Here is a 27,993-nt window from a genome sequence, read left to right on the forward strand (position 1 = left end):
CTACACGGCTCCAGACATTTTTATAAATTTGTTAGGCAGTAAATGTACTCACAGTAGTCAATATTTGGTGCTATTAATTATAATAAAGCTGGAACGACCTATAGGGTAACGATATCATGGTAATGAGATTAAAAAGTTTGTTTGTTCTCGCTTAGGAAATTTGTGATGAGAGTCCTTGATCCATTATATATCTTTCTGTGAATTTTGTGTAAAAGCGCAGATAACACCTGGCTGGTATATGTATAGTTCATAATTTGTAAATCAAAGGGCGGTTATTTAGAAGGTGCTCTCTGGGTTTTATATTTGCCCAAAATATAAAAGAAAAAGATAACAATGTTATTTTATGTACAAATTATATGCTGAAAGAATACTAGAGATTGGGTATATAAATTGGATGGCCGGTATATAAGGTTAGGTGTCGGTACAACTGTAAGCGGTCGTTAAGTTATACAATATTTCTGAATTAAAACAAATGGGGTGTTGAAAGTCGCTTTACTTAATAGAAACTGACTTGGTACAAAAAAGAAGGGGAAATATAATATGATTGCATATATTTGTGCAGCCAGCATCCTAGATTTGGGTAATCAGGGTACGGGCTCTAGGCACCTGCAGACATAAATTCATATACTAAATTAATTAAGGCAAGTAGGTTTAGATATACCCGCAGGATACCAATAAAAGAAAGTAACATATCCGACAAGAAATAAGACAATATTAAAATATAGCAAGTTGATTGTAGAACATATTAAAAAATTAAACAGGAAATAGGATAATAGGCCCCTAAGAAATTTTCCATATTTATATCATCCTGTTAAACTACTAGAGGAGAATTAAATTGCACAGGATACATCAGTAGTTGTACTCACTGTTCACAGATATTTATTAAAGCACATCACACACAGAGTTTTTGGAGCCAGAAAAAATAATCTTGCTCCCTTCCCTTTTTTCCCCCCTCTTTTCTCTCACGCATTAACATATGGATAAATTTGTCACTAACTCACAAAATCCCACAATGTCTAAAAGACAGAAAACACAAGAGAAAAAGCATGCACCTACTAGGAAATCACAAGGAGAGACCTCCTTAGATGGAGGAACAGAGGAAGCGCTATTTTCAGGGGAAGGGGATATAATTGTCAGAAAACTGTCAGAAATGTTCATTCCACGTTTAGACAAAATTCAATCCGAAGTATCAAAGTTAGCGGACTATCTAAAGAGTTTTTCAGGCAGAATGCAGGAAGCTGAGGAGCGAATATCTAAAACAGAAGATAGCCAGATTAGACTAGAAGAAATACAAAATAAGCATAGCACGCAAATCACGGATTTAAAATAAAGCTTGTAGGAACAACGTAAGAATTATAGGCTTGCAAGAGGGAAATAAGTATAAAGATTTACAGGAATTTGCATCAAATCAGATACCTAAAATATTAGGGTTTGAGGAAAAATATTTACCATTAAGGATTGAAAGAATTCATAGGATAGGTGTTGTGAGGGAAAACTCTATGGATCAGAGACCCAGACCAGTAATAGCAAAGTTTTTAGACTTTCAAGATAAGGTTACATTTTTGAATTCATATAGGAAAAAAGGTAATCTTGAAATGGATGGTAAAAGGATTTTAATTTTCAGTGATTATTCAATGGAGACGTTAAATACGAGAAGGGAAATGACTCCATTATGCACAAATCTAATAGCAGCAGGTCATATACCCAGCTAGACTCAAATATATAGGAGCAGAAGGTATAAAAAAAAATTGATAACCCAGAAGAAGTACATTTTATTTTTTAAATTACAAAAAATATAAGATACAGTAACATACTGGAATATATTTAGCTACCAAGGGTTATGTATATTTCAGTTATATATTGTATAATTATGTGTTATAAGGTTCAGAAAGCAAATAAACATGCAAGGTTTTTTACCCCCCCCCTTTTTTTTTCTCTCTTCGTTTTTTTTTCCAGGTAAAAGAGCTGAATTCTTTGGGGCATGCCCCGCAAAAGGCCCTTTTAAGGGCTGGTAAGGTAAAAGAGCTTTTCTATTTTAATTTTAGAATAGGGTAGGGCATTTTTTTTATTTTGGGGGGCTTTGTTATTTTATTAGGGGGCTTAGAGTAGGTGTAATTAGCTTAAAATTGTAGTAATATTTGTAAATTATTTTTTTATTTTTTGTACTTTAGTTAGTTTATTTAATTGTATTTATTTGTAGGTATTTTATGTAATTAATTTATTGATAGTGTAGTGTTAGGTTTAATGTAACTTAGGTTAGGATTTATTTTACAGGTAATTTTGTAATTATTTTAACTAGGTAGCTATTAAATAGTTATTAACTATTTAATAGCTATTGTACCTGGTTAAAATAATTACAAAGTTGCCTATAAAATAAATATTAATCCTAAAATAGCTACAATATAATTATTAGTTAAATTGTAGCTATATTAGGGTTTATTTTACAGGTAAGTATTTAGCTTTAAATAGGATTAATTTATTTAATAAGAGTTAATTTATTTCGTTAGATTAAAATTATATTTAAGTTAGGGGGGTGTTAGACTTAGCTTTAGGGGTTAATAAATTTAATAGAGTAGCGGCGAGGTCCGGTCGGCAGATTAGGGGTTAATACTTGAAGTTAGGTGTCAGCGATGTTAGGGAGGGCAGATTAGGGGTTAATACTATTTATTATAGGGTTATTGAGGCAGAGTGAGGCGGATTAGGGGTTAATACATTTATTATAGTAGCGGTGAGGTCCTGTCGGCAGATTAGGGGTTAATTATTGTAGGTAGCTGGCGGCGACGTTGTGGGGGGCAGATTAGGGGTTAATAAATATAATATAGGGATCGGCGGTGTTAGGGGCAGCAGATTAGGGGTACATAGGGATAACGTAGGTTGCGGCGGTGTACGAAGCAGCAGATTAGGGGTTAAAAAATATGCAGGTGTCAGCGATAGCGGCGGCGGCAGATTAGGGGTTAATAAGTGTAACGTTAGGGGTGTTTAGACTCGGGGTACATGTTAGGGTGTTAGGTGCAGACATAGGAAGTGTTTTCCCATAGGAAACAATGGGGCTGCGTTAGGAGCTGAACGCTGCTTTTTTGCAGGTGTTAGGTTTTTTTTCAGCTCAAACTGCCCCATTGTTTCTTATGGGGGAATCGTGCACGAGCACGTTTTTGAAGCTGGCCGCGTCTGTAAGCACCGCTGGTATTGAGAGTTGCAGTGGCGGTAAATTATTTTGGTATTTAAAATGTGCAGGGGAAAAAAAAACAGCGTTAGCTACGCGTGTCGTTACCGACAAAACTCTAAATTTAGCCGTATGTTAGTAGAATGCTTTCTCAGTAGGAAATGTAAGGCACCATACTTCTCTACTTTGTATAAGAATGTGATTTTTCTTTATTTTGTTAACACTGGAAATATTCCTCTTTTCTTAATAAAAATAAATAATTAATAGAGAAAGGAGAAAAAGAAAAGCAGGAAAGGAAAAGCAGAGTAAACTGGTAATGCCACCATTATGGAAAAAAAACAAGGGTGGGTCTTCTGGACTCTCATTATCATAAAAAGAAATTAATTTATCAGGTAAGCATAAATTTTGATTTCTTTCATAAAATGGTGAGAATCCACAACCCACAACATCCAAGCTGTGAAGATCAGAAAATCACCATGAAATAGGGCAGGAAAAACAGTTAAGGCAGGAAGAGATACAAAATAGGCACTACGCTTGGCAGAACGTTCCTGACAAAAACTGCCTCAGAAGAGGCAAACGTGTCAAAATGTAGAATTTGGTAAAGGTATGTAAAGATGACTAAGTAGCTGCCTTGCGAATCTGTTTAAAAGAATATTACATTTTAAAAGCCCAAGAGGTGGCAACTGCTCTGGTAGAACGAGCAGTAAATTGTTCAGGGGGAGACTTCCCTGCTACTAGGTATGCTACATATTCAAGGAATTCTAAGAGTTTTCCAATGGTAATTCTTAAACTCAGATCAGGAAAGGATAACTTTCCAGATTCTGTGATAAAAAGGTTTTGTAACAGGCTTCCATGTCTGAATCAAAGGGGAACACTTAATCTGAAAAACCTCTCTGAAACAAGATAACTTGTTTAATTGCCATGCCATCAATTTGACAGATTTGAGGTTTTTATGGAAGAAAGTACCTTAAAAGAGAAGGCCTATCCTGAGAGGAAGACTCCAAGACTGGCAGGAGGACATTTGTACCAGATCTGCGTACCAAGCCCTATAAGGCCATCCCAGAGCAATTAAAATCACTGAGGTCCTTTACGGTTTTATCCTAGGTATTATCATGGATAGTAAAACAAAAGGAGGAAAGCCAGTGAACCATTAGTACATCTATTAGAGTAACTTTTGGATCTCAAGATCTTGCACAATACTGGGGTTGCTTGTAACTCAAGTGAGAGGCCATGAAGTTTATGTCTGGCCTTCCCCAATTATTCAGTCTGGTCAAATATTCCTGATTCAAGAACCATTTCCCAGGGTGCGAAGTTACGGACGACTGAGGAATTCCACTTTACAATTCTGCTCAAATCAGAATGTGGGCTACCTCTTCCATTGCTAAAGCACGTAGCATACTGCTTGGTGATTGATGCAAGCCACTGCTGCGACACCATCTGACTGAAACCTCATTCAAAGCTTTCATAACAGGGGCCAACTCTGGAGAGCCCTGAAGATTGCACGTTCCAGATGTTGATCGGTAATCTAGCCTCCTGAGGAGGTCAAACTCCCTGCACTTTCCAAGAACTCCAGACTGCGCTATCTGTAGTAATTACAACCCAATTCCGACGGGGAAATAAGACTCCCCAAATATCTTGTCTTGAAGTCTAAAAAGACCTTCTAAAACAGATTGTTGTAATCTCCATTCCACTGTTGCAACATTTGAAGCTGCAAAGAACGTAACTGGAATCTGGCAAATGGTACTACTTCCATGCATATGGGAGTGACACACATTGGTAATAACTGTTTAGCAAGGCAAATCTGAGAAATTTTGTATGATCCCTTTTAATAGGGATATGCAAATAGGCATCATTCAAGGCAATATTAGACATAAATTGACACTCCTGTACTAAAGATAATATAGTGCAAAAAGTCTCCATTTTGAAAGTTGGAACTTTCAGAAATTTGTTCAGAGTTTTGAGATCCAATATTGGACTGTAACTCCCTTCTTTCTTTGAAATAATGAAAACATTTGAATAGAACCCCTGAATCTGTTCCCCCCAAAATAGGTTCTCGCTTTGCTAACGAGGTCCTTGCCAGATCTGGAAGCAGGCAGTAAGAGAACAAGCGCTGCTAGTGTTTTTTCCGGCCAACTTTCATGTGTTGAAAAGATTTGGAGAAGAAGCTGGAGGAAAGAGTGGGTGCAGTGAAGCAACACCGGCTCTGTGTGGATCCTGCAGTACCGAGGAGGATCGTCCTTTGCCTGGAGACACATAATAGGTGAGAGACCTGTGTCATTGAAGGGCAAGTTTTTGGAGATCCGAAAAATACTGGGGCGAGAGCGACAAGGTGCGAACTATAACACCGCTTCGATGGTTAAATTTACCAAGAAACTATTGTAAGAAGAAACAGATAAGTGTGAAAAGCCTGACAGAATAATAGAAGAAAATTTGGGATAGTTTTATCTGTAACATTAAAAGATTCCTTAAACTTTTGGATATAAAATTGCCGAAAAAAACGTTACAGTTTGAATTTAAGGGTAACGAAGTTTTAAGGCATATCATTGGCCAAATGAAAAACACGTGTTTGAGAAAATAAACTAAGTTGTTTTGTTTTATAATAAGTGGTCTACTTTAAAACATTGCAACAGGACTGTGAATTAGCATAAATAAATACATTGATTCATTGTTATAATTTTAAAATAAGTGTGATTGAGTACAGAGTGCGCACTCTTATTATTATTGTTTGTCTCAATTTTAAGAATAAAAATTAATGTATTTAGCCTTTTGAGCGCTCCTCTATATTTTTTATTTTTAAGAAATAAATCTCCCCCCCGTTATTGGGTTGGACAGAGATATTAAAATATTACTTTTCCATTGTTCTATCTAAGTATTGTTTTCACTGTGTATATTAGATAAGGAGGAAATTGTGTAAATAGAAATAATAATCTATGCTCTCTCTGCAAGTTTAGACCATTTGAATGGGATGTGAGACAGCTATTTCATATACAAAATATACATAAAGGAGCAATTTCCCATGCATTTTAAACCCTGCAGCAGGTATAACAAGCCATTAAAGGAAAACCCCATCCGTTCCAAAACATCCCCTTTATAGTATTTAAAAACACAGTGTTCGTAGGGCTACCACATCTGGTCTCATATTATTATTCTGCACTAATGGCCCAGACCCTACACTGGTTAAAAAAAACATAAATGATGCTTACCTGATAATTTTCTTTTCTTCTGACGGAAAGAGTCCACAGCTGCATTCATTACTTTTGGGAAATACAGAACCTGGCCACCAGGATGAGGCAAAGACACAACAGCTTAAATACCTCCCCCACTTCCCTCATCCCCCAGTCATGCCAAGGGAACAAGGAACAGTAGGAAAAAAATCAGGGTGAAAAAAGGTGCCAGAAGAACAAAAAATTACCGCCGCCTCATAGATAAAAACAAGGGCGGGAGCTGTGGACTCTTCCTGTCAGAAGAAAAGAAAATGATCAGGTAAGCATAATTTATGTTTTTCTTCTTAAAAGGGAAGAGTCCACAGCTGCATTCATTACTTTTGGGAAAACAATACCCAAGTTAGAGGACACTGAATGCAAACAACGGGTGGGTACAAAAGGCAGCCCCCCTTCGAAAGGCACCACAGCCTGAAATTACCAGACACCCTATAAAAATATAGACAACACGGGTGAAAACCCGAAGCCCAGGTAACTGCAAATTAGTTTCATCACCAGCAAAGCAGAACTAGAGACCATTCAGTCCCAGAGTCTGTTGAGCCGAACAGCCTCTGAAGAGTCAGCCCCACGGGTCACAACTCCCATGAGGAACCTGGCCAAAAGACAAGGACCGCTATCTGCCCCCAAAAAGGAGAACAGATTCCCAGGAAAAAAACAACGGATCATTCCACACGGCTCAACAAACATAGAACAACCCAAGGTTGTCTAACGAGAGTAGCGCCGAGGGGGACGAACCCCCTAGAAACACAAAGGACTGAATAAAAAAAAATGTATGCTTACCTGATAAATTTATATCTTTCTTGACACTGTGAGTCCATGGATCATCATCAATTACTGTTGAGAATATCACTCCTGACCAGCAGGAGGAGGCAAAGAGCGCCACAGCCAAGCTGTTAAATATCACTTCCTACCCACAATCCCCCAGTCATTCGACCAAAGGAAAGCAGAGAAAGAAAGTAACAAGGTGCAGAGGTGCCTTACGTTTATATAATAAAAAACGGTCTGACGCCATAGAGGCTTTGGACGCTAAGGAGAACACTGTGGCACAGCCTAGGCAGCATCAGCCTAAGAGACATGAGGCTAGATTTTTTTTTTTTTTTTAATTATATTGTCACTTTAAAAATAAATACATGCCATTTAACAGGGGATTTCAAAATAAATATATATAAGAACAGACCACTGCTCCACTCTCATACTAGATGAGAAACATCATCAAATCCTTCTATAATAGAAAAGGAATAATGGATCTAAAGCAAAGTCAGCTAATGTATAAAGAAAAAAATATGAACAGCACCCTGTTCCAATTTTTCCTGCGAGTTATAACTATAGATTGTTCAGATAACCCCATCAAGCTTGCCAACAAACTGGGACTTACATCACTTTTATTAACTCACATTTTAATTCACATTCACCTTTAATGAATACTTAAAATGTTTCATGAATAATGAATTTAACGTAAGACAAATAAACAGCAACATAAATTGAATGAGGAATCCCCCAAAAGATACCGACTCCAACGAGCCGTATGCATATATTAAATCTAAGGCTGATATTCAGAGGCAAACACTGCAACTAGACCCACCGCTCTGATGACCCGACAATAACGCAGGCCACGTGAGTGCAATAAGAGAGAAACAGAAATGGTGCCGAACCCTTCTTCATTACAAAGAAGGAGGCAGAGCCCTCGGCCGGTGCGCGACCAAACTCAGAATGGATTCGCCAAAATAGATCAGCTCCGCTCCAAAAAAAAGAAAAAGAGTGACCCATAAATCTGCCTAAAACCCAGGGGGGACACTCTGGGAAAGACTAAAAGAAACTGCAGACAGAACACACTAAGCTGTTTGATGAAACCAAGCCCAGCATACAATAAACTCTCTAACACGTGTACAGAGAGACTAGCTTAAATAAAGGTCTATATAAAACAAAAAAATGAGAAAAAACTCACAAACAGGTAAGGGTGGTGCACAGGAGACTGTCTCCTGTGTACCACCCTTACCTGTTTGTGAGTCACCTTTACCTAGGTCCCTACTGTTTGGATTGGTATTTACCGTTTTTATCTTAGAATAAAAACCACCCTTACCTGTTTGTGAGTCACCTTTACCTAGGTCCCTACTGTTTGGATTGGTATTTACCGTTTTTATCTTAGAATAAAAACCACCCTTACCTGTTTGTGAGTCACCTTTACCTAGGTCCCTACCGTTTGGATTGGTATTTACCGTTTTTATCTTCGAATAAATTGGGACTTTTTACATGCAACTTTACCTGGTCTGCAGTGCCTGTCACTTTTTTTTTCTCATTTATCACTGGTGTTGTGATTCGGCACTCTTCGGCTACGGCACTCCTAGGGCAGCTCAAGCGGCCTCACGGCCCCACAGTACACTACCGGTTTGACGGATTGAGGAAGCACTTGTGTTGGAGCAGTAGGATTCTACATCTTTCTTTCAATAAAACAAAAAAACTCTAGCCTCACAAGTAGTTCCCCCTTCAATACCAACAAAAGGGAAAACATCTCCCACTATCACATGAAGTGCCTGCACACTGGCATTAATAATATCCTACTAGGATATATTTGTCCCATAACCTTGCAGAACTTCAAAAGTGCATAATCTCCCATACATAGAAGAACCCATAGCACGTACCAGCATCTAGCCGTCCGGCAGGAGGACAGCTCACCAGGAATGACAGGATGCCACTCCTCACAAAAACCTGTGGAAGAGAGAAAAGACAGAGTAAACTTACTCTGGCTTTCTATATCAGGGCAGCAACCTGCTAGAAAAAAACCGCAGTGATAGTCCACATCACACATTCGTAACTACTTTAAAGCCACCACTTGCCCTACTGAAGAGACTAACGTGGAGTACGACTAAGCCCCATCTTGAGAGTAAAGGCAGAGTAAACCTACTCTGGCTTTAAAAATAATAAAATCTTGATTGAAGTTCAATCTTCTTCAGACACCAAAACTTTACTTCCTCCATTGAACAGAGGCAAAGAGAATGATTGGGGGATTGTGGGTAGGAAGTGATATTTAACAACTTGGCTGTGGTGCTCTTTGCCTCCTCCTGCTGGTCAGGAGTGATATTCCCAACAGTAATTGATGATGATCCATGGACTCACTGTGTCATTAGAAAGAAAAGAGATCCATACCCAGGGAACACGTCCCAAAAAAGATTTGAGGGACACCCTCATATCCCTGATCCAGTCACATACCCTAAGGTAATCCAGAAAAACAAGAGTTCCCTGTTGCCTCGTATCAGATCAAAACCTGCAGGCTAGGCCAGCAGAGACAGCGGCAATAGGATAACTATCCCAGAAGTTGGGAAAGAGCTCTTCAAGAGAACACCAAACCGACTGAACAGGAACTTTCAATGACCAGCTTCCAGGTAGGAAAGCTGTGTCAACCATCGCAAAATGCCACCAAAAAAACCCCCCACCAAAAAGCGTTCAAATGCCTGCTAGCACATATTCAAGTGCAATAGCTGTAGCTGGTTTCAAACTGCTAACCTTCCAAATGCTCACAGCCCTCCAAATACTGGGCTCCAATGAGCTACCCCTCCCAGTACCAGACACCAGTAGAAAAGAGGAGGACATCAAAAGTCCTCCCACCAAAGGGGAGGACCGACTCTGGAAGAAAAAGGTCAACACTACCTAGATAACAGATCCCCGAGCTTCCCTCCAGGGTAATGGTCCCAGCCCAAAGGCTAGTCAAAGACCGAGACAGGAGTCCCAGACTCTGGAAGAGAAAAGAAGGGTCAATGAGGAACAAAGCCCCCGAGTAGACCTCTGACAGCTACTACGAACAGCATGCTACCGTGATTCAGGATAGGCATTGTGCATGGGTACGAGACCCCCTACACTGCTGGCGTCCCCAAAAAAGGAACACTTCCCAAGGGAAGATGGTTCTCAAACACCCAAACATCTATATATCAGAATCCAACATTTAGCAGGAACCCCAACAGGGTTCAAACCCTCAGCCTCCCGTTGCAGGAACGGTGGAACCAGTCACTACATTGCATCTCCCTTTCCAGGATTCTGAAAACACAAGAAGGGAAAAGACCCTTATAAGGCAGGAAAAAACAAGGACCCACAGGTCGCCATATAAAGCTGCTTTAGGCAAGGATATTAGTAGGACTTGCATTCTGAAGAGTACATAGCCATAGCTGGATTTGAACTCTTGACCTTCAGCTGTCAAGGAAACATAGTTTACCACTAAGCCATCGTGGGACACAATCAGATACTATGGTAACTCCGAACCAGGAGATCCCAACCCCCGCTCTAGAAGAGAAGGGAACAAAAACAACGGAAACCCACCCTACCATAGAAGAGAGACCCCTCAGCCATATTGCCAACCCAGTTGGAAGACACCATAGCTGGATTTGAACTCTTGACCTTCAGCTGTCAAGGAAACATAGTTTACCACAAAGCCATCGTGGGACACAATCAGATACTAAGGTAACTCCGAACCAGGAGATCCCAACCCCCGCTCTAGAAGAGAAGGGAACGAAAACAACGGAAACCCACCCTACCATAGAAGCGAGACCCCTCGGCCATATCACCAACCCAGTTGGAAGACACCTGGAGTCTACAGGAACATCAAATGCGCCAGAAGACCAGTAGGGACACATCAGAAAAACCTAGAGCCTATGGCACAGGCAGATAGGCATCTCTCATGAAAAACAGAGCCATGCCCCCCTCTGAGAGAGGCACACAGGACCACAAACACCTAAGGTGAGACCGAACCGTCCATACCCATCTAGGGAGAGACATGGGCCTAGGCCAGGTCCTCGAAAAATGGAATCGATTGAAAGATCTGACATCCAGAGGAACCCTAAGCTGCCTCCTACGATTAGGAGCGCACATCCTAAAGTCCGTAGACTTTGCGATCTAGCAACAGCCTCAAACCCAAGAGTCTGAACCCAAGAGCTCCTGAACAGTTTAAGAAATCAGCACACAGTGCACTTAGATTGCAAGGAAATCTCTTAGACAAGCAGTAACACGTGTTACACACCGGCAAGGACCTTGCTTGCCATCCCAAAGAGTTAGACGTAAGGCTCCCTCCACGAAGCCCTAACGGAAGCTCGAGGATAAATGGTCAACTATCTGACCCCAGAAGGGCGACCGTCTATAACCGACCTTGACTCTTCACTGATAAGCCTCAAGACTAGAAAAGCAACAAGGATGCAGAAAAACCCGAACGTCAAGACCGTGGTCAGACCAAGGGTATAATATGGAAGAGACAACAGCCAGAGAAACCCTAGTAGGATAGATCTTCCAAAAATAAACCTCTATAACAGGTTAAAAGCTTGAGCCACGAACCCCTGCACACCACCTTTTAGAGTAATGCAACTCTGATCAGAGGAAGGAGGACATGCTCGCTCTTCCAGACCATATGATCCACCCAAGGCGGGAAGGAAGGAGAGACTGCCACGTAAGAAAATGTTTAAAAGGCTAAAGAGTCAGCATCCGTAAGAACGTCAAGTGAGGACGCAAAGAGTTAGCCACTCAGAACATCAGACCACATAGGTCACTCACTTCTCCCAACTCCATAAGGAATGGAAATTACGGTTCTGAGTACCCAGGGACCTGAAGAACCATGACGACATCTGCTAAAACAGATCCATATACCAGGAGTAGCCTAAAACAGCCAACCTTAGATCGGTACTTACAACCCTCCCGCAGAGGGGTCATATTTAAAAAGTAGGCCTCATATTTCAAAAGGATCCGAGGCCAGAGTCCATAGCAATAGGCCAAGTGACATTCAGAATCCGACGGGATTAAATCAGCACCACAAGGGTGACATAAACCCAGGTAACTGCCGAAAGCGTCTGACCAGTACCTGTCTGGTTTAAGGACACTCCAAAACTGCCAAAGGTCCAAGAAAATTCGACCCGAAGGATCGATAAATGAACTAGAAAATAAAATTCTATTATTCAAAAAGTGCACAATTTCCGCGGAAGTGCCCACGCAACCACAAAATCGCAAGTATCGATTCCAGACATGAGCTTAAGAAAAAACAAATTAAATACATCCATCCGGATCAAAAATAAAATGAAGGCAGCACCCATTGGGTGAACGCCCAAGGTGAATGAGAACACCAACGGGACCAGCTGATCAGAGGCCCCATTCACCCAAGCTCAGAACCTGAACCGAAACAAAAGAAAAAATAAAACAGAGACATTAAGGAGATTGGTTTCATCCCCAAACGTCATATCCAATTTGCTATCCAGCATCTAAGGCCTCGGATCCCACTGCCCACTAGGACTGGGATACTCATCACCAAAACATGTCTTAAAAAAACATGTCTTAAAATCATCCCTCGCCGGATCAACAAAAGACCCTGGCCCCGAGGTTGGGGCTCCTGAAGCCTCAGAGGCCAACGCTTCCCCAGAAGGCCGAACTGAATCAGGCTATCCCACACCGGAAGGGCCCTGGTTAACAGAACACGGACAGTATCTTAGAAATATTTCACTTGGGAGATATAAATGAGTCAACACCATAGAAATGGCCAAGCAGAACCATGCTGTAACCTCTGGAGGAAACAGGCCACCCTCCGGAGAAGGAGTAAAGCCAATAGGGACACCTGCGTAGCCAAGAAAGGGTCTGGGGCACGCGCCTCACTGGACATGGAAACCTCGGAAGTGGATGGCTTAACGCACTCTAAGATCCCTAGTTCGGGAGAAGAGAGTACTCTAGAACGGCAATCGGAACATAACTGATGGGCATTGATTACCCGGCCATTTTATATTTATCACAAGATGCATTCTCCGTATCGGAGACATCCGTGTCTAACATATCAGAATCCTCCATAATCTTGGGATTACAAAAATGATAAAAACTACACCACCTCCTGTGAACCAGACAACTCACGAGCCAGACTCTCTCTGTTGCACATCTTCAGCATACGGAAGTGAGAAACAACGTAAACGCACCCGTCTCGAGGTGCACCGTGCCAGTCACCAAAATGGCGCACAATAAGGCTGCTATGTTCCGTAAAAGCCGTGAGCCCAGGTATAGCTACATATTAGCATATAGAACCACATAACAAACATGCAAGATATAAGAGGGGGCCCAAGGCTGATGAAACAGCCTTGAGCTGAGAAACGCGTTGCTTTGTTTTTACTATTTTAATAAAACTATTTTATACTTGAACACTTGCTACTACCTCTCTGTTGCTACTTATCCCTTTGGTGAGAGGGGTCTTCTGTCTGGGCCTCATCTGACTACTGGTGGTTCCTGAATTCCATTTGTGTCCAGCAGGCCTTTGTTCAAGTCTGGTGGGTGACTATATTGATCCCATCCTGCCTCTATAGCATCAAGGGAGATGCTACAACAAATGTGAGTACCTTTCTATTAACACACTGACTCACCTGTGTTAAGACAATACTAGGCCATATAGGCACCTGTGTCTTTTTATGTTGTTCTAATATAGACATCATACCCATACCGGAGATTGGTCCCCTGGGTGACTGTAAGAAATCCCAGACTGCTGCTATAGCACTATTTGAGGTGCCTCCACAAATGTGAGTTTACTCTGTGCACACACATCTATCTCATTTCTGGACCAGACAATATTGGGCCATGTGGCGCTTCTGTCTCTTCTTGTCTTTGCACAAAACAAACATGATTAAAGTTCCCCCTGTTCAATAACCCCCCTCAGGAGATATTAACCCATGATTCCTTATTAAGATAAAAGGAGTCCCACAGGGACCCTACCTTGTTTCGTTAACATTACATTCACATACCGAAATAAAATCTTACCGGAATCTATGCCATGGAACCGGAACACGGCCCTTCAAGTGTGACAGATAGTAGTCTCGCTTCTGACATGGACTTGAGTGAATAAAGGTAGGCAGCGAAACTCGTCAACGCTGATTACCAAGGAGCTGTTATTATGAGTCGGGATGGGTTCTCAGGAAAACTCTCCCTGCATCTCCGGACTCTAACTTTCATCCATACTCTCACTGAGAGGCTGACAGGATTACTTAAAACTCCAGTCCCATTGTGAACAGTACTACCCTCCATAAGAGACTATCTCAAACTTCTGACACTTCTCTGCCAACCTCCTGTGACGAAAGGAAAATAATGACTGGGGGATGCGGGAAGTGGGGGAGGTATTTAAGCCTTTGGCTGGGGTGTCTTTGCCTCCTCCTGGTAGCCAGGTTCTGTATTTCTCAAAAGTAATGAATGCAGCTGTGGACTCTTCCCGTTTAAGAAGAAAAGAATACAATTCCCAATGGGTACAAATCGAATCTGAAATTAGGAACTCAGATCAGATTACTAAATTACTCTGGACACAAAAAAGCTTTAGACAACCTCTAAAAAACAAATTTATAGCGATCTCACACTCTATATTCGTAAGGCATAAGTTAATTGCAAAATAGAATAACACCTTTAGTACTGCCACAAACCTCAATAAACCTACTGGTGCAACAGAAATGGGCTAATAAAGGGCTTTATAGAATAGCTGATGTTCTATTGGAGGACACATGTTTTTCAAACGAACAATATAATGCCCTTGATCCCAATGATAGTAACATTTGGTTTCACTACTTGCAGTTGAAATCTAGGGTGCAAGAAGTGATAGGTAACACTAAGATCCCTACAAACACTACATTTGAATCCTTATGTTTATCCAAAGAACATATACAAGGTACAATATCTACAGTATCTAATACCCAATGTTCAATAATAACTTAAAAGAAAACAAATCGCAAATTATTCTTAAGTGGGAACAGGATCTAGGTAAAACATGGCCTCTACAGACCTGACTACCAATCTAACTAAAGGGCTTTCATTTTCACACAATGCTGCTCTCAAATATTTTTTTTTTAAGGTGGCCGTTAAGTGGTATCTTCATCCAACTAGGTTTGGTAGAACAGAAAGCCTCTCCCCACATTTATGCTATAGAGGGTGTGGAGAGAGAGGTACATACATACATATGTGGTGGCATTGTAAAAATATTTACTATTTACTATCCACTGCTTACTTGTCACTATTTACTGTTGACTATTAGGTGTTTCATTCTATAGTGAGGTGGTGGTCCAGGGAGCAGACGAGAAGACAATGTATGCTCGTTTAGAGGAAAGTTTATTAAACTGAATGTATTATCTGTGACAATGTAACAGTACATGCCGAAGATGTGTGACAATGACGACATGTTAAATTAATATGCTTATGTTTATTAATGTAAAAATTACAATAAAAACAATTGCAACATAAAACACAGTGTTCCTTTGATTAGAAAAAGTGCTTCAGTGAATTATGGCCTCATCAGCTCTTGGCTGGCTGGGAGTGTGTTTGTAATCAAGAGCTGATATATGTAATTTATAGAAGAGGCGTTCCTATGGTTAGAAGAAGGTAGCAATGGCAGCTGTTCCTTTGACGCTTCTAAAGAGAAATTAAAATTAAAATTACATGATTTATATAGATCATGCAATTTAAGAAAAAAATATCAAAATAACTTTGCTGAGGAGCATATCCAGATATGCTCAGGAGTGTGCATGTCTTGAGCACTATAATGTTTTGCTCACAATGCCCTAGGCATGACAAACAAATTGTAGAGTCTGTTCATATGGCTAGAATTACAGAATTCACTGCCAAGACTCACTTAACAGGTAACTGAATTTTAGATAAGATAAAGCATGAAATCTCACAGGAAAATACACAAAGGGAACTCCTTTTGCTCCGGCACTGCAAGATACGGTTTACATATGAAGGGCTGAACGACTATAACAGTAACTATTTGATTTATTTTTGCTTCCCACATAAATCTGCATTAAAGTGATAAACATTAATTGGAATATATTGGCTATGAAAGTGTGAGTTATATTTCTGCTACAATGTGGATTCTCCTTTCCTTTGCAAAGCAAAATGGAAACAAAATTAAAAGGTTGTTATTATATACACAGCCTTAGTGATAAATATGAAAGCACATTTGTATACTAAAACATTACAACTGATTACTCTCACCTACTCCGGAAACATTCAGAATGATCCCAAGTGAATTCTGCATGAGACTTCACAAAACTGGGGTTACAGCCAATTTTTTTATTTTTTTTATTTTTAAATCTTTTATTGAGGTTTTGCAAGAAAACAACAAGTAAAGTAACATATACAGTAGGTGGTACATATTATGAATATCAACAGCCTGTCACACCGCACAACACAATGCAATTTTCAAAAAAAAAAAAGAAATTTGATAGATACAAAAATTATCACACCATTACCTGAAACCTCCATTTTATATATACAGTGGTTTCTATATGTGACCAGTTATCCGGCCACTCATGGACCATTTGATATAGGTAGGATGGACGTTGGAGTATGATGGTCATATTGAGGACCCTACTGGGCCTTATGACACTTTCAAGGTAGATATTCAGCGGGTAAATACCGCTTGAAATGAGGTGGTCAAACATGGACCATAGGTGGACAACATCCAAAATATGACGGTATAGACTAAAATTGTTTAATAAAAGATGGGATGTGGGGGGGAGGTTATCGATTGGAATAAAGAAGTTTACCCAGGATGGAAGTAGCAAACTTAATACAACTGGATGAAGATAAGACTAAAGAACCTTGGCTAGCTTGATTCAAACAAATAATGACAGACATACGTGTATATATACATATGAAACATAGGTGATTAGCTTGAAGTAATGAGCATTACCTAAATAAATAATTGACTTTCAGCATATGTATATCTGCCATAAGGAATACTATCTGCATGTACTTATAATAATATGTTGTAGGTCTTTATCCGTTAAGAATACTAGGCTAGCTGCCATATCACCCAACTAAATCCTATGTACACTTTCATCCCTTTGTGACCTCATCTACAACTGAGTAATCCCATGATATCTTATTCTGCAAATATATCAGCTTTATGTTAGAGAGCTGGGTAAAATATGTAAGGTATATTAAGTATTCCTGGTTAACTATATCTACTACACCGTGACGCTTCAATTTTACAAGATGAGTGATCATACCCTAGAAGTGATGCTTTATATCATATGCTAGCAAACAACGCTATTGGAATACACACGTGCATAACTTAGAGAAGGAAAGATTGCTTACCGATCCTTACAGAGATAGGAGCACCTAAAATATTTACATATATGCAAGTTCCAGATCGCAAATGTACAGCGATGCATATAATGAGCCGTCCTCCAGAACCTCACTGTAAGCATAACCACTACTGAATGAGAAGTGCTCTTATAACTACAGACTGGCAATCAATCGAAACTAGCATTCATTGCCTTTGACTACCACAGCTCCCTTACCCTCCCTGCCGGCAAAGGAAAGGCAAGGATCCATGTCTTAGTATATACCGTACATGAGATGAGAAGACAAAGTACAAATTAAAGCAATACTAAATATATCTCCCTCCAACTGTAGAAGAAAATCTATGTGCCCTCACTAAGTAACAGCTGTTGCCTCCCTTTTGATCTAAAAAGAAAACATAAATCATATTCTGCTTATCAATAGAGTGTATACAAAAGCATAAGAGAGGAAGCATACACAACCTAAAGTGTAAAACACAATAGCCGGTATGGATAACAATTAGTTAATAACATCAAAAAAGTTCAACAAATGTCGAGTCAAGAGTACAGAAAGAATCTAAATGACAAAAACTCTTCAAGCAGGACAAGAAGTCAGTTTTAAGTTTCCAAGTTGGCGGAGCATCCCAGTGTGCGGAGGCATATACAGCATATATCTAACCTATTCCATTTTTAGTTATGCGGGGAGTAGACATCTCAACGGCCTGCAGCTTCTGGCCTCTCAAGTAACCTGTCAGGGGTAAGTTACACTCGGCGCCAATTAAGGATGGGCTCGCAAGCTACAATGTCGTGGGAATGATCTTCAGCATTCTGCTCGCCTCCGTCTCTTGTATTGGAGGGTGCAGTGCGCACGGTAACTCCATATCCAGCTCGGCAGATGTGGCAACATAAAATGTGGATAGGATGGCGCTATCCTGTAAGCCCACGTGTTCTCCTTGGGTACATGAGTCCCTGTCTTGTGCCCGGGTCACTGGCTGCTTCATAATCAACCTTAGGCTGGCTGATAAGTCCTCAAAACTGGCAGTCATTTGTAGATTGAACTCCCACTACCTCCATGTCTGCCTCCGTAGCTTTAGTAGGCCTCATAGGCCTGCGTGTAACCCAGATGTAGATGTCTAGTATGGTGAGAAGCTGATATACAAATACAGCAAAGTGGTTTACAAGTAGTGCAAGGACAGTCCTACTTGCTCAGAATTAAGTTTTTGGGGCAAATTACATTGAGAATACTGCAATTTGCCGTTGTTTTATAGAAGCTTCAGCAGGAGCTCTCTGAAACACGTCTTCTCTGCTTAGCTGTTGGCTCCGCCCCCGTTACAGATAAGTTTTAAGCAATCTTTAAAGGGACAGTGTACCCTAATTTTTTCTCCCCTTAAATTTATTACCAATTATAAATTTTACCTGCTGGAGTGTATTAACTTGTTTACAAATAGTTCCTTTATATTTATTTTATCATTTGAAATAGCTGCTTTTGTATGGGGTATCCCTACCTATACTGAACATTTCTGTACTTAAAGTATAGGCTAAAGAAAAACTGTGTAAACATAGCCAACAGAAGAAATGACACTCCCAGTGGGAGGTATGAGAGATAAGTAACACAATGTTAATGTGCATACAGAAATGTATCAGTTAAGGATATATGATTTACCTGCAAGTTCAACCCATTTTAAAGGGCTGTGGTTAAAAAAAAAAAGAAGAGCTATTTCATATACAAAAATAATCCTAAAGAATCAGTTTATCATGCAGTTTTTATTCTGCAGCAGGCAGAGTCATTGGAAACACAAAAAGGGAAAAATAATTTTACAGTACACTGTCCCTTTATTTAATTTAATCCACAATGTACATAATCCATCAACATCAAGTCTACACGGCCAAACATAATATCACCCAGTAGTCACGTCTACTTTTATCAAGGCTACACCATACACAAGAAGCTTCAACCTTTGCTATAAAATGGCTTTAATTTCATATAACATACACTGGTTACTCACATGCAGATGAAACACAGTAATCAGTAGTACTGGGACGACTCCCACTGCGGGTGGGGGGCCTTGAATTATGGTGAGAAGATAATTTGTGTACAGTGAAAGAGCTGGGCGGTGAGGCATGATTTTCTGATCTGCAAATAGAAGAGACATAAAAATAGTCATGTGTCCCTCTCAGACACTTTAGTAACATTATAGATACTGGAAATTATATAGTGACAACACAGAAACAGAACATCACAAGCAGCTTAGTATCTAACCAAAACAATGTGTTGTTTGTGGATTGCAGTAAAGTTTTGTGCCAGTTTTTCATACAGTCAACTTCACATTCAATAGACAAGGAAGCACCACTGCCTTTCCCATGTGATGGTAAATAAAGGGGCTTAGGTCAACTGTACTATCACTCTCTCACTGTCCAGAAGAAGGTAATATTACTATAGTTGCAACTAGGGGGACACTTTATAATCAATAAATGTTTAAAATGAAATATTTGTATGTCTATTTTATTACTAAACGTTTGATACAAGAAATAAATGAGTACAGATTTAGGATTTTCTTCTCTTAAAGGGATACTTTCATGATTCAGATAGAGCATGCAATTTTAAGCAACTTTCTAATTTACTACTATTATCAATTTTTCTTTGTTCTCTCGGTATAGGAATGTAAGCTTAGCAGCCGGACCATTTTTAGTTCAGCATTACAGACTACATTTAGCCACCAATCAGCAAAGGCTACCCAGGTGCTGAACTAAAAATGGGCTATCTGCTAAGCTTACATTCTTGCTTTTCAAACAAAGATACCACAAGAATGAAGAAAAATAATAATAATAGGAGTAAATTAGAAAGTTGCTTAAAATGGTATGCTTTATCTGAATCGTGAAAGAAAAAAAACTAAATTTATGCTTACCTAATAAATTTCTTTCTTTTACGATATGATGAGTCCACGGATTTCATCCTTACTTGTGGGATATTAACCTCCTGCTAACAGGAAGTGGCAAAGACCACCACAGCAGAGTTGTATATATAGCCCCTCCCTTCCCCTCCAACTTCAGTCATTCGGCCGAAGGTATAGAAAAGGAAAGGCTAAAAAGGTGCAGAGGTGACTGAAGTTTACAAAAAAATATAAATAAAAACTGTTTTAAAAAGAACAGGGTGGGCCGTGGATTCATCATATATCGTATATACATATATATCGTAAAAGAAAGTAATTTATCAGGTAAGCATAAATTTAGTTTTCTTTTACAAAGATATGACGAGTCCACGGATTTCATCCTTACTTGTGGGAAACCAATACCAAAGCAATAGGACATAGATGAAAGGGAGGGTCAAGACAGGAATCTAAACGGAAGGCACCACTGCTTGAAGAACCTTTCTCCCAAAGATAGCCTCAGAAGAAGCAAAAGTATCAAATTTGTAAAATTTGCAAAAAGTGTGAAGGGACGGCCAAGTCGCAGCCTTACAAATCTGTTCAACAGATTCATCGTTTTTAAAAGCCCATGTGGAAGCCACAGCCCTAGTAGAATGAGCCGTAATTCTTTCAGGAGGCTGCTGTCCAGCAGTCTCATATGCCAGGCAGATGATATTTCTCAGCCAAAAAGAAAGAGAGGTAGCCGTAGCTTTCTGACCCCTACGCTTTCCAGAATAAACAATGAATAATGAAGATGATTGACGGAAATCCTTAGTTGCCTGTAAGTAAAACTTTAAGGTACGGACCACGTCCAAGTTATGTAACAGACACTCCTTAGACGAAGGATTAAGACACAAGGAAGGAACAACAATTTCCTGATTAATATTCTTATTCGAAACAACCTTAGGAAGGAACCCAGGTTTGGTACGTAAAACCACCTTATCAGAATGAAATATGAGATAAGACGAATCACACTGTAATGCTGAAAGCTCAGAAACTCTTTGAGCAGAAGAAATAGCAACCAAAAACAGAACTTTCCAAGAGTTTAATATCTATGGAATGCATAGGTTCAAACTGAACCCCTTGCAGAGGAGTAATAGGTCTAAATACAGGCTTAATTCTAGATAGAGCCTGACAAAAAGACTGAACATCTGATACATTTGCCAAACGTTTGTGAAACAGAATTGACAAAGCTGAAATTTGTCCCTTTAAGGAACTTGCTGATAACCCTTTCTCCAATCCTTCTTGGAGAAAAGACAAACTCCTAGGAATCCTAACTTTACTCCATGAGTAACCCTTGGATTCACACCAATAAAGATATTCACGCCATATCTTATGATAGATTTTTCTAGTAACAGGCTTTCTAACCTGTATCAAAGTATTGATAACTGAATCAGATAATCCTCGCTTCGATAAAATCAAGCGTTCAATCTCCACGCAGTCAGTTGTAGAGAAATTCGATTTGGATGTTGGAAAGGACCATGAATGAGAAGGTCCTGTCTCAACTGAAGTTTCCACGGTGGCAGAGAGGACATGTCCACTAGATCCGCATACCAAGTCCTGCGTGGCCACGTAGGCGCTATCAGGATCACTGAAGCTCTCTCCTGTTTGATTCGAGCAATCACGAGTGGGAGGAGAGGAAACGGCGGAAACACATAAGCTAGGCTGAACAACCAAGGTACTGCCAAGGCATCTATCAGTTCGGCCTGAGGATCCCTTGACCTTGGAAGCTTGCCATTCTGACGAGATCCAATTCCGGTCTGCCCCATCTGAGAATCAATGAGGCAAATACCTCCGGGTGAAGTTCTCACTCCCCTGGATGAAAAGTCTGTCGACTTAGAAAATCTGCTTCCCAGTTCTCTACCCCTGGGATGTAGATCGCTGACAGATGACAAGAGTGGGCCTCTGCCCAACTGATTATCTTGGATACTTCTATCATCGCTAAGGAACCCCTTGTTCCCCCCTGATGATTGACATATGCCCCAGTCGTTATGTTGTCCGTCTGGAATCTGATGAATTTGGCCGCAGCCAACTGAGGCCACCCCTGAAGCGCATTGAATATTGCTCTCAGTTCCAGAATATTGATTGGAAGTAGAGACTCCACCTGAGTCCAAACACCCTGAGCCTTCAGGGAGTTCCAAACTGCATCCCAGCCCAGAAGGCTGACATCTGTTGTCACTATCACCCACGAGGGTCTGCGCAAACAAGTCCCCTGGGACAGATGATCTGGCGACAACCACCAAAGAAGAGAGTTTCTGGTCTCTTGATCTTTGGAGATAAATCCGCATAATCCCCAAAAATTAATAGAGGGAGAAAACGGAACACCTGGTGTATCCCATTGCTTACTAATAATTTCCGAAATTCTCTTAGGAACCGGAAAAACATCAGTAAGTAGGAACTTACAAATATTTATCCATTTTACACAATTTCTCTGGAGGAATCACAATAGGATCACAATCATCCAGTCGCTAAAACCTCCCTAAGCAACAGGCAGAGGTGTTCAAGCTTAAATTTAAATGACATAGCATCCAAATCTGTCTGAGGCAAAACATTCCCTGAATCAGAAATTTCACCCTCAGACAGTAATTCCCTGATCCCCAACTCAGAGCACTGTGAGGGAACATCGGAAATAGCTAATAAAGCATCAGAGGATTCAGTATTTACATTAATACTTGACCTACTGCGTTTACCCTGAACACTGGTAATTTAGACAATACCTCTGTAAGGGTAGTTGACATAACTGCAGCCATCTCCTGCAGAGTAAAGGAATTAGACGCACTAGATGTACTAGGCGTCGCTTGTGTGGGCATAAAAGGTTGTGACACTTGGGGAGAATTGGATGGCATATCCTGATTCTCTTCAGACTGAGAATCATCCCTAGGCACACTTACTTTATTTAAAAAATGCTTTTTACATTGTAAAGCCCTTTCAGTACAAAAGTTACACAATGGTAGAGGGGGTTGCACAATAGCTTCTAAACACATAGAACAATGAAAAACCTCAATGTCAGACATGTTGAACAGACTAGTAATACCACAAAAGTCATTTAAACACTTATTTATAGCATAAAATAAACATTAGAAAAAACGTGTACTGTGCCTTTAAGAAAAGAAAAAGTGAACAATTTTTCCAAAATGCACAAAAAACGTTAAATTATTCCCAAATTTAACTTAATATCGTTGGTTAATCCAAAAATTACTGCACCCAGAAGCAAGGGCAGAAATAAGGCTTTAGAAGTACTTATATCAACATGTAGTCAAAAGATAGATAAAAATACACTCTGCACCTCGCCACAGCTCTGCCTACCTGCCCCCAGGGTACTTCGAATCAAGTTTCCAACCCTTCAGACCAGCTACACAGTCCAGGAGCCACCGAGTTACTGTTTGCTGCTGCTAAGCCTGAAGAAATTGTGCCAAAATAGGCTCCACCCCTTAAGATCAAAAGTCGGAGTAGGCCCAAACAACACCGCATGGAAATGCAGTTTTGCACTAAAGTAAAAAACATAATTTATGCTTACCTGATAAATTCCTTTCTTCTGTAGTGTGATCAGTCCACGGGTCATCATTACTTGTGGGATATTAACTGCTCCCCTACAGGAAGTGCAAGAGGATTCACCCAGCAGAGTTGCTATATAGCTCCTCCCCTCTACGTCACCTCCAGTCATTCGACCAAGGACCAACGAGAAAGGAGAAGCCAAGGGTGTAGTGGTGACTGGAGTATAATTTAAAAAATATTTACCTGCCTTAAAAAACAGGGCGGGCCGTGGACTGATCACACTACAGAAGAAAGGAATTTATCAGGTAAGCATAAATTATGTTTTCTTCTGTTAAGTGTGATCAGTCCACGGGTCATCATTACTTGTGGGATACCAATACCAAAGCAAAAGTACACGGATGACGGGAGGGATAGGCAGGCTCTTTATACAGAAGGAACCACTGCCTGAAGAACCTTTCTCCCAAAAATAGCCTCCGAGGAAGCAAAAGTGTCAAATTTGTAAAATTTGGAAAAAGTATGAAGCGAAGACCAAGTTGCAGCCTTGCAAATCTGTTCAACAGAGGCCTCATTCTTAAAGGCCCAAGTGGAAGCCACAGCTCTAGTGGAATGAGCTGTAATTCTTTCAGGAGGCTGCTGTCCAGCAGTCTCATAAGCTAAACGAATTATGCTACGAAGCCAAAAAGAGAGAGAGGTAGCAGAAGCTTTTTGACCTCTCCTCTGACCAGAGTAAACGACAAACAGGGAAGACGTTTGTCGAAAATCTTTAGTTGCCTGTAAATAAAATTTAAGGGCACGAACTACATCCAGATTGTGCAAAAGACGTTCCTTCCTCGAAGAAGGATTTGGGCACAAGGATGGAACAACAATCTCCTGATTGATATTCCTGTTAGTGACTACCTTAGGTAAGAACCCAGGCTTAGTACGCAGAACTACCTTATCCGAGTGAAAAATCAAATAAGGAGAATCACAATGTAAGGCTGATAACTCAGAGACTCTTCGAGCCGAGGAAATAGCCATTAAAAATAGAACTTTCCAAGATAACAACTTTATATCAATGGAATTAAGGGGTTCAAACGGAACACCCTGTAAAACGTTAAGAACAAGGTTTAAACTCCATGGTGGAGCCACAGCTTTAAACACAGGTTTAATCCTGGCCAAAGCCTGACAAAAAGCCTGAACGTCTGGAACTTCTGACAGACGCTTGTGTAACAGAATGGACAGAGCTGAGATCTGTCCCTTTAAGGAACTAGCGGATAACCCCTTTTCTAAACCTTCTTGTAGAAAAGACAATATCCTAGGAATCCTAACCTTACTCCAAGAGTAACCTTTGGATTCGCACCAATATAGGTATTTACGCCATATTTTATGGTAAATCTTTCTGGTAACAGGCTTCCTAGCCTGTATTAAGGTATCAATAACTGACTCAGAAAAACCACGCTTTGATAAGATCAAGCGTTCAATTTCCAAGCAGTCAGCTTCAGAGAAGTTAGATTTTGATGTTTGAAAGGACCCTGAATCAGAAGGTCCTGTTTCAGAGGTAACGACCAAGGTGGACAGAATGACATGTCCACCAGATCTGTATACCAAGTCCTGCGTGGCCATGCAGGCGCTATTAGAATCACTGATGCTTTCTCCTGTTTGATTCTGGCAATCAATCGAGGAAGCATCGGGAAAGGTGGAAACACATGAGCCATCCTGAAGGTCCATGGTGCTGTCAAGGCATCTATCAGGACCGCTCCCGGATCCCTGGATCTGGACCCGTAGCGCGGAAGCTTGGCGTTCTGTCGAGACGCCATGAGATCTATCTCTGGTTTGCCCCAACGTCGAAGTATTTGAGCAAAGACCTCTGGATGAAGTTCCCACTCCCCCGGATGAAAAGTCTGACGACTTAAGAAATCCGCCTCCCAGTTCTCCACTCCCGGGATGTGGATTGCAGACAGGTGGCAAGAGTGAGACTCTGCCCAGCGAATTATCTTCGATACTTCCATCATTGCTAGGGAGCTTCTTGTCCCTCCCTGATGGTTGATATAAGCTACAGTCGTGATGTTGTCCGACTGGAACCTGATGAACCCCCGAGTTGCTAACTGGGGCCAAGCCAGAAGAGCATTGAGGACTGCTCTCAATTCCAGAATGTTTATTGGAAGAAGACTCTCCTCCTGATTCCATAGTCCCTGAGCCTTCAGAGAATTCCAGACAGCGCCCCAACCTAGTAGGCTGGCGTCTGTTGTTACAATTGACCAGTCTGGCCTGCTGAATGGCATTCCCCTGGACAGATGTGGCCGATAAAGCCACCATAGAAGAGAATTTCTGGTCTCTTGAATGGAATGAAGGACACGGCATGCACTTTGAAGTTTTGTTAACCTGTCCTCTGTCAGGTAAATCTTCATTTCTACAGAATCTATCAGAGTCCCCAGGAAGGGAACTCTTGTGAGTGGAAAGAGAGAACTTTTCTCTTCGTTCACTTTCCATCCATGCGACCTTAGAAATGCCAGTACTATCTCTGTATGAGATTTGGCAGTTTGAAAGCTTGAAGCTTGTATCAGTATGTCGTCTAAGTACGGAGCTACTGAAATTCCTCGCGGTCTTAGTACCGCCAGAAGAGTGCCCAGAACCTTTGTGAAGATTCTTGGAGCCGTAGCCAGTCCGAATGGAAGAGCTACAAACTGGTAATGCCTGTCTAAAAAGGCAAACCTTAGATACCGGTAATGACTTCTGTGAATCGGTATGTGAAGGTAAGCATCCTTTAAATCCACTGTGGTCAAGTACTGACCCTCTTGGATCATGGGCAAAATTGTTCGAATAGTTTCCATCTTGAACGATGGAACTCTTAGGAATTTGTTTAGGATCTTTAAATCCAAGATTGGCCTGAAGGTTCCCTCTTTTTTGGGAACTACAAACAGATTTGAGTAAAACCCTTGTCCTTGTTCCAACCGCGGAACTGGATGGATCACTCCCATTAATAAAAGATCTTGTACGCAGCGTAGAAACGCTTCCTTCTTTGTTAGGTTTGTTGACAACCTTGACAGATGAAATCTCCCTCTTGGGGGAGAGGATTTGAAGTCCAGAAGGTATCCCTGAGATATGATCCCTAACGCCCAGGGATCCTGAACATCTCTTGCCCAAGCCTGGGCGAAGAGGGAAAGTCTGCCCCCCACTAGATCCGGTCCCGGATCGGGGGCCCTCAATTCATGCTGTCTTAGGGGCAGCAGCAGGTTTTCTGGCCTGTTTGCCCCTGTTCCAGGACTGGTTAGGTTTCCAGCCTTGTCTGTAGCGAGCAACAGCTCCTTCCTGTTTTGGTGCAGAGGAAGTTGATGCTGCTCCTGCTTTGAAATTACGAAAGGAACGAAAATTGGACTGTCTAGCCTTGGCTTTGGCCTTGTCCTGAGGCAGGGCATGACCTTTACCTCCTGTAATGTCATCAATAATCTCTTTCAAGCCGGGCCCGAATAAGGTCTGCCCTTTGAAAGGAATATTAAGCAATTTAGATTTAGACGTAACATCAGCTGACCAGGATTTTAGCCACAGAGCTCTGCGTGCCTGAATGGCGAATCCTGAATTTTTAGCCGCAAGTTTAGTTAAATGTACTACGGCATCTGAAATAAATGAATTAGCTAACTTAAGGAATTTAAGTTTGTGTGTGATGTCATCTAGTGTGGATGATTGAAGTGTCTCTTCCAGAGACTCAAACCAAAATGCTGCTGCAGCCGTGACAGGCGCAATACATGCAAGAGGTTGCAATATAAACCCTTGTTGAACAAACATTTTCTTAAGGTAACCCTCTAATTTTTTATCCATTGGATCTGAAAAAGCACAGCTATCCTCCACTGGGATAGTGGTACGCTTAGCTAAAGTAGAAACTGCTCCCTCCACCTTAGGGACCATTTGCCATAAGTCCCGTGTGGCGGCGTCTATTGGAAACATTTTTCTGAATATAGGAGGGGGTGAGAAAGGCACACCGGGTCTATCCCACTCCTTAGTAACAATGTCAGTAAGTCTCTTAGGTATAGGAAAAACGTCAGTACTCGTCGGTACCGCAAAATATTTATCCAACCTACACATTTTTTCTGGGATTGCAACTGTGTTACAATCATTCAGAGCCGCTAATACCTCCCCTAGTAACACACGGAGGTTCTCAAGCTTAAATTTAAAATTTGAAATGTCTGAGTCCA

The 27,993-nt window shown here is 40.8% G+C and overlaps 1 protein-coding gene across 3 annotated transcripts in view; it reads right to left on the reverse strand.

Annotated features, from left to right (window-relative positions):
* The window catches only part of ARMC9 (armadillo repeat containing 9), a 935,599-nt gene that overhangs the window by 59,950 nt on the left and 847,656 nt on the right, over positions 1–27,993 (reverse strand). For all 3 annotated transcript variants that reach the window (XM_053710306.1, XM_053710304.1, XM_053710305.1), the window contains one exon: positions 19,430–19,557. In XM_053710306.1, coding sequence (XP_053566281.1) covers positions 19,430–19,557 — 128 coding nt within the window. The remainder of the gene's footprint in view (positions 1–19,429; positions 19,558–27,993) is intronic.

Source organism: Bombina bombina, chromosome 4, assembly GCF_027579735.1.
Source record: "Bombina bombina isolate aBomBom1 chromosome 4, aBomBom1.pri, whole genome shotgun sequence".
Taxonomy (NCBI): Eukaryota; Metazoa; Chordata; class Amphibia; order Anura; family Bombinatoridae; genus Bombina; species Bombina bombina.